At 39.8% G+C, this 13,172-nt stretch overlaps 1 protein-coding gene across 2 annotated transcripts in view; it reads left to right on the top strand.

Annotated features, from left to right (window-relative positions):
• The window catches only part of LOC117295423 (phosphatidylinositol 3-kinase catalytic subunit type 3-like), an 82,246-nt gene that overhangs the window by 37,670 nt on the left and 31,404 nt on the right, over positions 1 to 13,172 (top strand). For both annotated transcript variants that reach the window (XM_033778071.1, XM_033778072.1), the window contains exons 5-6: positions 5,338 to 5,472; positions 12,264 to 12,592. In XM_033778071.1, the coding sequence (XP_033633962.1) occupies positions 5,338 to 5,472; positions 12,264 to 12,592 (464 nt within the window). The remainder of the gene's footprint in view (positions 1 to 5,337; positions 5,473 to 12,263; positions 12,593 to 13,172) is intronic.

Here is a 13,172-nt window from a genome sequence, read left to right on the forward strand (position 1 = left end):
GTTTGACAAATGAGTACTTAACTACATGTATGAACATCTTTCCACAAGGTCCCTGAGACTGGTCTACCACCATCAACATTTTTAGTGTTAGCTTACTTAATTTTTATCTTTATAAATAGCCGGATAGTGTCTGTGCGTGCGTTTGCACGAGTGTGTGCGTGTGTGTGTGTATGTTATTGGATCTCCTCCCCAAATTTACACGGAAGAAAGAACCTGACTTCGTCTTGACACTCATCCATTTAAAAAAAAAAATCTGAATTGACAGATTTCTGAACAAAAAAACCCCCAAATTTGTGGAGTTTTGCGCGCCGTTTTCATTGTTGCTATGGGCAGTGCGCGCGTACAATGCAAGCAACGAACTGTTGCTATGGGCCGCGCACGCGTACAGCCTAATTTTGGGTAAGAATTATGACGTCATGCATAAATATTAAGAGAGGCGTATGGATCATGGAGACAGGAGGCAGGCAGTACAGCACGTGGGACGGGGAGAGGAAAGGACAGGGGGACGGGTAACAGCACATATAACGCAGCTCCATTCTTTTCAGGACACTTGCATCCGTCCTCAAGCAAATTATGACAAACTGAATAAAACACGCCTTAAATTAAAAGTTTACACATGGGGACACGAATTTTTATCTTAAAACTCACTACATCTTTTGTTACCCCCACCCCCCCCCCCTCCACAAACACACGACTCCTTTGTACTTCAGATAACTGAGTAAATCATGCCTTAAAAGTTAACGCACTTCAATCGTTCCACATGACAAATGATTTTTAAGCTTTTACTTTAACACCAGCCGAAATTTATACAGTTAATTATCAGTTATTCTTTAGTTATGAAGTCATTTGATTGGTTCGGTGTAATAAATGCCAGCTTGCATGTGTCACACATGTGCTTCACAATATGATGGGTGTTTCCTGAATATTGTGTATCTTTTTTAAACGACATTTAACATTAAAACTAACACTTTAATGATTTCTTGATGGGATCTGATGATGTCATCGCAACTTTACTGTCGTCACGTGGTGCCTGTGTAATGCATCACCCTTGCACTATGATCATATCATCAACAGTGCACATTGTTATGCATAGCAGGTTCCGGTGTGCTAACTGCCCAGTTTACCTGTCTAGCGGGAGCCGCAGTACAGGAATTTGCACAAAAACAAAAAAAAAACATTGCAAAAACAAATACAAGTGCGCGAACGCGGGATAATGGACGGGACGGAAACAAATTTAATTCAACTGAAAATAATACAAAACGGGAAAAACAGGACGAGAAAATAATGATCACAAAGGAAACAAATTATAATGGGAAAGGTAAACAGAAAAGGGACTAATAAGTCACACAGGACAGTAAACAAATAAACTGAACAGGGGGAAAAAAATAAACAAAATGGAGTACAATTACAAGTACAGGGTAATTGGTATTGTGACATCACTCTTTGCCTAGCAATTAGGATTAATACAAAGTTAAGATCAATCTTAGTGCTTTGTGAAATTGAAGCAGCGGAAATCAAGCGGGACCCGAGCGTATTACAAACTCATGTAAGAAGCTGATATGCGTCACAAGTGATGCGCATGGTGCAATAAAAAGACATTTAGACAATGATTAGAGACTTTTAACATTAACAAAGAGAGCAAAATAGTGATAAACTAGACATTGAGAGTTTGTGAACAAACTCTAGGTGTTTTAATTTTTGTTCTGTTCAGAAAGTGCCTAATGGCTTTAACCATGTTCCCCCTGTTTAGTTTAGGCTGCAAACATTTTTTGACCCGTCTGATGTATTCTGCCCTCATCCTAACCTTTGACTCCTCATGAAGAACATACATGTAGTCTGATTCGAGGCCCATACAAAGCTCTCATCTGTGCCCCATGTGGCAGAGCAATGTCATCTGAATGTACCCTATTTCCCCTGTTTGTCATTGTAGCGCGCACACTTCTCAAGGCCAAATTGCATCCCAATGTCATCGCTAAAAATCCTGACGGTCTGCACCAAAGAGTCGATCTCCGCCTCATTCTTTGCAAACAACTTCAAATCGTCCATAAAAGCAGATGGTTTATATTACACCCATCCTTCATCGCACTTACCTTCCTCAGAATCGTTGACAGGGGCATCAGTGCAAGAACAAACAGCAGCGGAAACAGAGAATCACCTTGGAAAATACCTCTTCTTATACACACCTTGCCCAGACTATCATTGTTGTGAGCAAGATTGGTTTGCCATGTCTTCATGCTCTTGACCCGGGGCTCTCCAATTTGGCACTTTTTTTACCTGTCTCTTTACCTTATCCTTGTCAATCTGGAAACCTTCTTGTTGTTGCACCCCTCTCAATTCATCTTTCACATCCACAAGCCATTGCGAATTGTCAGTTGTGCTGTACTGGTCGATCCCAAATACCCCCCCCCCCCCCCCGAAAGCTTTTTCCTCGGGCCTGCTTGAGTGCTGTCAGCCTTTCCGTCTAATTGCTTAAACAATTGACGCTGATTGGTGTTGAATAACCTGTTCTGGTGAAATTACCTACCCTTTCATCTTACCTTTTCACTTTTGCAGCCTAAATTAGCCAAACCCTTTGCTTTATCTCCTCAACCACACTCACCCCCTTAACTTTGACCTTGTACTTTTGCCATGATTGCGTTCATTGAGTCTGAACTTCTTATTAAAGGCAGTGGACACTATTGGTAATTACTCAAAATAATTATTAGCATAAAACCTTATTTGGTAGCGAGTAATGGGGAGAGGTTGGTAGTATAAAACATTGCGAGAAACGGCTCCATCTGAAGTGGAGTAGTTTTCGAGAAAGAAGTAATTTTCCACGAATTTGATTTCGAGACCTCCTGTTTAGAATTTGAGGTCTCGAAATCAACCATCTACATGTAAACGCACACAACTTCGTGTGACAAGGGTGTTTTTTTCTTTCATAGTTATCTCACAACTCCGATGACCAATCGAGCTCAAATTTTCATAGGTTTGTTATTTTATGCATATGTTGAGATACACCAAGTGAGAAGACTGGTCTTTGACGTTTACCAATAGTGTCCACTGGCTTTAAGCCCTTATTCATGTGTTCTATTCTACTGAGATCTTTTCGCAAGTCCTTAATTTGACCTTCCAGCCGACATTTCCACCATGGCGTACTGTTTTCGTGTTTTGATTGTGATGCCTTCATACTTAACTTTTCCCCTACAACAACTGCCCCTACAAAAATAAGACGGTTAGTATCCGATAGATTACTAGTTCTTACCGAACCAAGGACTTTACATGTACTTACCACGGCTGACATTTCCACTATTCTTTTCCTTGGGACCCGGCCAAAACATAGGATTAGAACTGTCTCTACAAATGTTGCTACCTGAAATCTCAGTAGTCTAGTTGGTAAGACACTGCCCTAGAATTCAAGGGTAGTGAGTTCAAATCACACCAGAGGAATACAGGACTCGGGAAAGTACTGAGTATACAGTGCTAACACACATCGGTGTTTGGGTAAAAAAACAAAATTAATATTCTTATCCCCGATGCAAATTTAACATCTATATATCGTTGCGGTACCCGCGGCCACAGCATAAGATTCGAACTGCCTCTAGCTACCGGGCAATCGTGATACAAAAACAATCTATGGCACTAACTGTAAAACATTTGGACTTTGATGCGACCCAAATTGCACTTTGTGGCGACATACAATGACTGATGTGCCGATCACTGCACATCGCCACAAACGACCGCAAATATGCACGCCCCTCTCTTTGTGCGTTTGTGACTGCGGTTTATATGCCGGGCGGTCTATACGCGGACACCTAAATATTTTTTCTATATTTTGGGGAAGTGCGGTTTATACGTCGGGCGGTTTATATTTAAAAGATATTGGTAATATGCCTATGATATTTTTGGTCACAGGACTCGGGAAAGTACTGAGTACTGCTAACACACATCGGTGTATGGGTAAAAACCAAAATAAATATTCTTTATCCCCGATGCAAATTTAACATCTACATGTATTATAGAAAGTATCTTACTCATTTTGTCATGACAGGGGTTCGAACCCTCGCTCTGGTGACTTATTCACCAGAACTTGAATTGGAAGCTCTAAAGCACTCAGCTATAATGAAACTCCATAAAGCACTCAGCTATAATGACACCCCATAAATCACTCAGCTATAATGACACCCCATAAATCACTCAGCTATAATGATACCCCATAAATCACTCAGCTATAATGACACCCCATAAATCACTCAGCTATAATGACACCCCATAAATCACTCAGCTATAATGACACCCCATAAATCACTCAGCTATAATGACACCCCATAAATCACTCAGCTATAATGAAACCCCATACTTTTCCAGCCTGGAATCTGCAAACTCAAGCCATGAAACAATTTAAAAGATATTGGTAATATGCCTATGATATTTTTGGTCACAGGACTCGGGAAAGTACTGAGTACTGCTAACACACATCGGTGTATGGGTAAAAACCAAAATAAATATTCTTTATCCCCGATGCAAATTTAACATCTACATGTATTATAGAAAGTATCTTACTCATTTTGTCATGACAGGGGTTCGAACCCTCGCTCTGGTGACTTATTCACCAGAACTTGAATTGGAAGCTCTAAAGCACTCAGCTATAATGAAACTCCATAAATCACTCAGCTATAATGACACCCCATAAATCACTCAGCTATAATGACACCTCATAAATCACTCAGCTATAATGACACCCCATAAATCACTCAGCTATAATGACACCCCATAAATCACTCAGCTATAATGAAACCCCATACTTTTCCAGCCTGGAATCTGCAAACTCAAGCCATGAAACAATCTGGTTCTGTATCAGTTGACTTCCATCTTTCTCTTCCAAAGTGATCGGGAGTGCAAGATCAAAAAAGTTACATTTAAAGCACTAGCTCAATGTGTAAAAAGAGGAATGCTACATGCATTGTTGGTGTGCCACAAAGAGATGGAACTATGTTTAAACTCTCAGCTGGTGGTATTATATTTTGTTTGGGAATTATAAGTACTCTTATGGGAAGTTTTACTATTTCGCTATCTTTTTTGTGAGGTAACTTTGTTACCTTTTTTTTAGTCACATCTTTCAGTAGGTTATTGGCTGATGAAGACAGGTTTCTTCTGTTGTTGAGTTCTTGGTATAAGTGGCCCATGGGTTTATCAAGAAAGAAGTAGTTAATGATTACAGCCTTTTTTAGACCAAGTTTTCATAGCATCAATAGTGCGGTGTTTTTGGCATGCAAGAACAAATCCTATGATTTGAAATAAAAGGGAATTCCATTTTCAATGGCTCAAAAACTGAAAGGTATATTTATCTATTTTCAGCTACTACGACAAGAAAATCTTGACTTGAAGTTGACACCATATAGAGTGTTGGCCACAAGTAGCAAAAGTGGCATGTTACAGTTCATTGAGTCAATACCCGTGGCTGATGTTCTTTCTAATGAGGGAAATATACAGGTGAGTTTTTATTTTGATTTAATCTCAGGGTGAGTTTAAAAGACTCTGATTTGTTGAGCACATGGGGCCAATTTCATAGAGCTGCTTAAGCAAAAAATTTGCTTAAGCACGAAAATAGATCGCTTATTTTACACATGTAATACTGGCCAAAATTTCCTGCCATATACATTGCTTATGACTAGTATTAAGCAGTTGTTTACTTAGCATTACAATTGAGTGGAGTCTTGGCCGGTATAATCTGATTTTACTAAGCAATGAATTTTTTGCTTAAGCAAAATTTTTTGCTTAAGCAGCTCTATGAAATTGGGCCCTGCTAATTGTGATTATTGTTACAGCTATATATTTTTTTAATTTCAGTACATATATTTAGAGCAAGTTGACTGAAAGGCGAAGGGGATTTGTGATAGCTTGATGTCATCTTGTGTTGTTGTGGAAAGCTGGTATCGAGTATTGCTTAGATAAAGACTCATTTGAACTGAATCATGGAACTGAATCTTGGCAGATGTGAAAGTATTACCGGTGGTGGTTGGAGCCCTTGGCACCATTCTGAAAGCATCTGGGGAAACATCTGGACGAAATAGGGAAACAAGTGAGAATAGATCTGTTGCAGAAGGGGGTGCTGTTTGGAACAGTGAAGATCCTAAAAAAGACCCTTGAGATTTAAGCTACAGGACGTAGCCCGACTCGAGGAGTTCCTGGCACAAATGAAAATGATCTTTCTTTTGCATGCTGTGATAAGATGAAATAATAATAATAATAATAATAATAATAATAATAAAAGTAATACAAATAATAACATTCGGAAATACATGAATAACAACAGGACTAATAACAGGAAATGCCACTGCTGACCCCCCAATGACACACCACCAAACAGAGACTACCCAAGAAAGAGACAACGTAAAGTTAAACGAAATGATTAACAACATCAAGCAGAAATTTGTAACACTGATGGAAGTGCCTCTCGAACAACGACCACACATCCCCAAAATAAAGAAAAACCAATCCATACAAGTCCTTAGACTCGCCAATGAAGCCATCCAAAATATCACAGCTATAAAAAGATGATGAGACCTGTGAACCTAACAGAAATAAACCAACTCATATACGCAACCGCCTCAACCATTGCAGACACAATGGTAGAGAAACCTAGGCAAGAATGGAAGCGGAAGAGAAGGAAGCCTGTTTAGAAGGAGAAAAAAAAGAAGGAGATTAAGAAACTACATGGACAACTATCACTCCTGAGCGAAGTTGAAAGGAATTCCAACATCAAAGACAGGAAAAGAAAACATCTGGAACGAAAATTTAAAATCAAATGTAATGAAGACATGTCAACTGCCAAAGAAATACTGAAACATTAGATCCAAGCAAAGGCACAGAGACTTTTGGCAAAAAAGGTTGTTAAATAAGATGCAAAGAAATTATACCGTGAACTGAGCAACAAGAAGATAGATGTCACCGAGCCACCCACTATAGAAGAAGTTGAGGGGTTTTGGAGGAAGATCCTTGAAAACAACAAAAGGCAACGTGCGAGCTACCTGGATCCAACAGCAACAGGACCGAAATACACAAATATAATAAGCCAAGAATGGTCAGATATAAACACCATTGAGACCACTGCAGCTATCAATAAAACCAATAACTGGAAGGCTCCGGGATTAGACGGAATTGCAAATTTCTGGATCAAGAACTTGCCTAGCATCCCTGAAGATCTCGCTTTGGCCTACAACAACAGTCAAACACATGCCCCGAATGGCTGATAAGAGGAACTACATACCTGCTCCCAAAGTCCGAAGAGACTTGGAACCCTAAGAATTATAGACCAATCACCTGCCTGCCCACAATGTACAAAATCCTCACCTCCATCATAACAGAGAGGACCTACATGTATAGCTTCCTTGACGAAAACAACTTTAGAAGAGAAAGGATGTAGAAAAGAAAGCTATGGCTACAAAGACCAGCTACTGATAAAAAAAAACATACTGGTAGAAGCCAAATCTAAGAGGAAAAAAACCTTATCAACAGCGTGGATTGACTACAAGAAGGCTTTTGACAGTGTACCTCATTCCTGGATAAGAAAATGAGAGGCGCTTACGGAAGCAGTGAATTCCGAGCTTACACCGAGCGTATTCCACGGATAAGCAGGGATTTTTAATAAGCTATTAGCCATGACTTAACAAATTAATAATAAAGGATTGTAAACAGATGCAGAGAGAGAATAGAACATTTTTTTTTCTATGGAGATGGTTTTCTGACTTAAATCAGGTTTACGCATAGGAATTTTGGGAAAAAACCAACAGGGAGAAATTTACATAGCAAAAATCAGCGTTCCCATCAACGGCCGATCTACTTTTTTTAGTGGACAATTATTTTGTCACAGGCCTACATCAATTTTAGTGCACTGATCTATACAACCAACATGATATAAACATGTAACATCCGTTAAGTTGCATCAATTACACATCACGTGATTGTGTACTTCTCCTTAATGTAGAAAAAAACAGATCGCTGGCCATAGCCATTTTGATTTTGCTTTGGTGACAAAAATTGTTTAGTTTACAGTGGAATAAGCCTGAATGAGTGAACAATCTTTTTTGTGTTTGAACAAAGCAGAGCTGTTTTGATTATGAATGAATGCCGAGTAAGGAGGGGAAAATACAAATTTAGTGGGGAGTAAACCTGTAAGAATGTACCGTGAATGTCATGTTTTTCCTTAGCCCCATAAATTGGTCCAATCCACTCCGTATCCTTGGCCCCAGCACATTTTATAAAAAATTCTTTCGGTTTTTTTTTCGGGTACCCATAACCACTTTATGGTACAATTAATTGCTACAATTGAAGGAACCTGACTAACTCTAAGAAGGTACGTATGCGCGCTCCGCCGAAAACGAGCAAGTTCTCAAGATCTTTGAGAAAGTTCACACTAAAATTTTTACCCAACGCGGGTGATGTTTTTTAAAACAAATCCAGGCGTAGGGCTATCTACAACCAGAAACATTGCATACGGTATGTTTCATGATGCAGATCGTTGTAGATCGGGTTTTTTTCTTTTAAAAAGCGGAAAGGTGCTTGGGCCAAGGATACGGAGTGGATTGGACCAATTTATGGGGGCTAGTTTTCCCCCAATCTGCTGACTCTGTTGGTTGGTGGCAATCAATGTTTTGCACATTTATAATGTGGTATCAAAATACTTGCATTTTCAGACCTAAAATTTGTTTACAGGGTCATTAATATAAATCACTAAAGAAGATAAAAAAACAGTTTTTACGACATTTATTTATTTATTTTACAATGTTACACTGAAAATGTATGCCAGGGCGTGCATTTTCAAAAGGGATCAGAAATCAGGGCTGGTCGATGGGAGTGGAATATCGCGGTAAACAGAGCTGATAATATTACCAAGACGAAGTATCGCGTGATGTGGCACAACTTTCCCGGCCGTTGCTCTCAACCAATAGGAATGAAGAAACTCTTATAAGCTCGCGTGTCACGCCCAATTGTTTCAACACTTCTTACTGGTGTTATATCATCCGACCAATCAGAATGGATAAACTGTCTTAGGTATTTATGAATAGTGGTCCACAATGAAACATTGTACAAGGTAGGCCTACGACGGTTATTTATAGCTTTTTTGATAAAAAATACCACGGTATGTATTCTTTTTTGTGTCGTTCCCCCTTCTCCCCGCCTTATGTCTCTCTCTTCTTTTTTATTCTCCTTTTTTTTCTTTTTTTCTTTTTTTTGCCCGACAAAAAGGGGGGGGCGTACGCCCCCCACCCCCCACCCCCTGGATCTGCGCATGCAGAGACCTACACTATTAAAACAACTACATGTATAAAGTCTAGCGAAGTCAAATGAAATTTGCACACTGCCATGATGGTTTGCTCACAACAACACTACCACAGGTGGTGTGCTAGACGTGTTGATACAATAGTGTGCGTAACACAACAAGGGAACCGTGCTAAAATGCACCCTCTTTTTACATTAATTTTTTCTTTTCTTTTTTACCAAGAAAAATGAATACCACTTTCCGCCGAGTGTTTGTTTATTAAAAGACATTTCTTAAAATTATTAAACAGTGCAGTGAATTTGCGTCAGTACACAAATGATGGTGTGATAAAAATATTTCAGTGCCTATAAATTATCCACGTGTGCTGAACGATAATGGAGAGTAATTCATTGTGTTTTTTGTGAGGTAAGGCTTTTTCCCCGTCTGACTTCTCTTTGCATCGCAGAGCCAGGAAGCATACCGGTGAGCCGATGCAATGCATGATTGAAACGTAAACCATGATTATTTTAGGGCTTTTGCAACACGTTTCTTCAAACAAAATTAACTTAAATATGATGTATTTCATAAATAATCAGACCGAGCGAAAAAAAAAAAATGGTGGATTTCCTAAATGTTTGTTTGTTCCATTTTTCCAGAAAATCGGTCGCCGTGAACCACTCAAGTTAGAATGGCCTTAGTCCACCCTTACGGTTTGTTCCTACACGATCAGTCTCTGCAGCACCAAAGAATTTCAGATTGAAGGAGTAGCCTACAAAGTGTTTTTAACATTTTAAAAGCAGATTTTAGTTGAAGAAATCATTCCTTGTTTATTTTTGCAAATACTGTTGATCATAACATCCTTCTCTCTCGGCTCCAGAATCACCTTGGCATAGAGGACACAGCCCTAGCATGGTGCAAATCGTAGCTCCACAATAGAACTCAGCATGTATGTATTGGCACTGCGATATCCGACCCTGTTGTTTTGAACTACTCTGTGCCACAGGGGTCGGTACTCGGCCCGCAGTGGTTTACGCTGTACACTTTACCGATTCGTGACATCATCCTCAAATTTAATCTGAATTACCATGTGTACGCAGACGACACTCAGCTATACATCACGTTTAAATCTTCTCAAGAAAACGCCAATGCATCTATTGCAAGACTTGAGAAATGCATCCAAGAGATTCGACGTTGGACACAACAAAACTTCCTGAAGTTAAATGATGATAAGACAGAGTTCCTTTTATTTGGGTCGCGTCAACAGTTAACTAAGGTTTCAGTGCCATACATCTCCATCGGTGATGCTCGGATAGCTCCCTCGCTGAAAGCTCGGAACTTGGGGGTTATTTTTGATTCATCGGTGACACTTCAGCCACACATCAACAATATTGTTCGTTTATCATCATATCACATCAGGAATATAGGTAAGAATCGCAAGTACTTGGACAAAAGTGCCACTGAAAAGGTCATTCACGCATTTGTTACTTCTCGTCTTGACAACGGCAATGCTCTTCTCTACAGTCTTCCTAACAACCAGATTTCCCGACTTCAACGGCTCCAAAATACTGCTGCCCGCATTGTGACACTGTCTAGAAAATCCTGTTCTATCACCCCCATTCTGAAACAACTACACTGGCTCCCTATCTCTCAACGAATCATCTTCAAGCTGATGCTCATTGTCCACAAAGCTCTAAATGGCAAGGCTCCCCATATATTTTTGAACTGCTTCAAGTTTACACTCCATCAAGGAATCTTCGATCAAGTTCTATGCTTCTCCTCATTGAACCCAAGTCTCGACACTCATGGGGTGACAGGTCTTTTTCTTCAGCCGCGCCACGCATCTGGAACTCTCTACCACTTAATCTTCGATCTTGTGTTTGTACCGCAAAATTCAAAGTCTCTTCTCAAAACTTATCTTATGTCACAGGTTTTCAATGACTAATTTTGTTGTGTCTGTTTTTCTTTGTGTTGTGTTTTGTTTTTGTTTTGTTTTTGGTTTTACTGCACCTTGAACACCCAGCAGGGTGGATATGTGCGCATTAAAAGTCTTATTATTATTATTATTATTATTATTATTATTATTATTATTATTATTATTATACCATGATGGAAACCCGCAATAAAACTTACAACAGAAGTTTATGGTCAGGACTGTTTACTAATCCGAGCACAAAGGGCCTTTGTCGAAGTCATCAGGGATTAACAGTCACCTATCTATTCCTTTGTGTACCAAAAGCTGGGTAGCATGGGCATGGAGGTTATGAATAAGCAGGTGGCGAAACAAAGCAGTGTGCATTCACCTGTTGATAATGATGCTCATTACAGCACCCTGCGATTCGGCCAGTTTCGGCCTAGCTCTCGGGCGGTTAAATAGATACGTGTTCCTTTAACGGTATCTTGGTGTACTCAAATCAAACCATGTTCTTCATTAGGAATCAAAGGTAAGACTGTCGGCAGAATACACCAGATGGGTCAAGAAATGGTTGAAGTCTAAACTGAGCGGGGGAACATGGTTATAAAGCAAGTATAGCCGAGTGGATTAAGGAAGATCGACATGTAGATGTCATGGACCGGAGAACAATAAAACTGATGACCATGCTCATGATCTGCGGGCAGATGTGAGCAGACTTTATCTACCAAGGTCATAGAGGGGCAGGGGGTTGCTGAGTGTAGCAGACAGTGTCAACATCGAGCGCAGGAGTTTGCATTGTCATCTCTGCTATGGATGAACTAGCCTTCTGTTGTCAAAAGGAACTTGTAAACAAACTGATCACTGATTCTAAGATTATGTACTTTTCTGACAAATGTACCAATTATGCCATACATGTTCTTCTCAACAAGAGTGCTCAAATTTTACCTGAATGTGATTATAACACAAAGCTTGGCGACAATTTATAAGACTATATAAGACTTCGATATTATTATTATTATTAAACACTCTGGCATTACCCCTGACTTAAGAAGAGTTCTCTTGATTTGAAACTGAATCTTTGGTTTTTGTTGGTTTTACTTTCTTTTTTAGAACTTTTTCCGACGATACAGTCCCAACGAATCTACTCCATATGGAATTAACCAAGATGTAATGGACACATACGTCAAGAGCTGCGCTGGCTACTGTGTAATAACTTACCTATTAGGAGTTGGTGATCGACACTTGGATAATCTTCTTCTCACGAAAAATGGTAAACTTTTTCATGTGGATTTTGGCTACATACTAGGCAGAGATCCTAAACCTCTTCCACCTCCAATGAAACTCAGCAAAGAAATGGTAGAAGGAATGGGAGGTGCCACCAGTCAACAATATCAGGATTTTCGCAAACTTTGCTACACAGCCTTTCTGCATTTAAGGAGGTAAGTTTTAACTGTCTCACAAAAACTCCCAATAATAAATTTGTTAAGACACCTTGTCAAAACATCCCATCCCCCCCCCCCCCCCCCCCCTCCAGACAAGACGCGGACTGGACAGCAAATACAACTTTTCTAAGGACCTCGGACAGTCCGCAGAAGAGCGGTCGTGTGCGTTGAAGCGCGGCAAAGTGTAATGAGCTTTCAATGCTGGACGCAATTGTTGGTATAACAATAAGTCTTATGAATAAACAACATATATTTTCAGGTCATAAATATCAGCGACTTGGATGCGGACAGGCCGTTCTCTCCCCAGAATAATACATTTTCAACTCATGAATACCATCGTCCTGGAAGCGGACAGGCCATATCGACAAGACCATTGCACCATGTATGTTGGGTGTACAAGCCGACCCTCCTGCTGACGTTGTAATGGCACGCTACATGTGTAAACATTTATAGTCAAACAAATCGGCGACTTTGAAACTCAACATCTATTCCAGAGGCATTCAACAGGCATTCAACAGGCACAAAACTGGCTTGTATTTAACAAAAAACATAATGTTGAGTTCTGGCTTAACAACTC

Source organism: Asterias rubens, chromosome 10 (assembly GCF_902459465.1).
Source record: "Asterias rubens chromosome 10, eAstRub1.3, whole genome shotgun sequence".
Taxonomy (NCBI): domain Eukaryota; kingdom Metazoa; phylum Echinodermata; class Asteroidea; order Forcipulatida; family Asteriidae; genus Asterias; species Asterias rubens.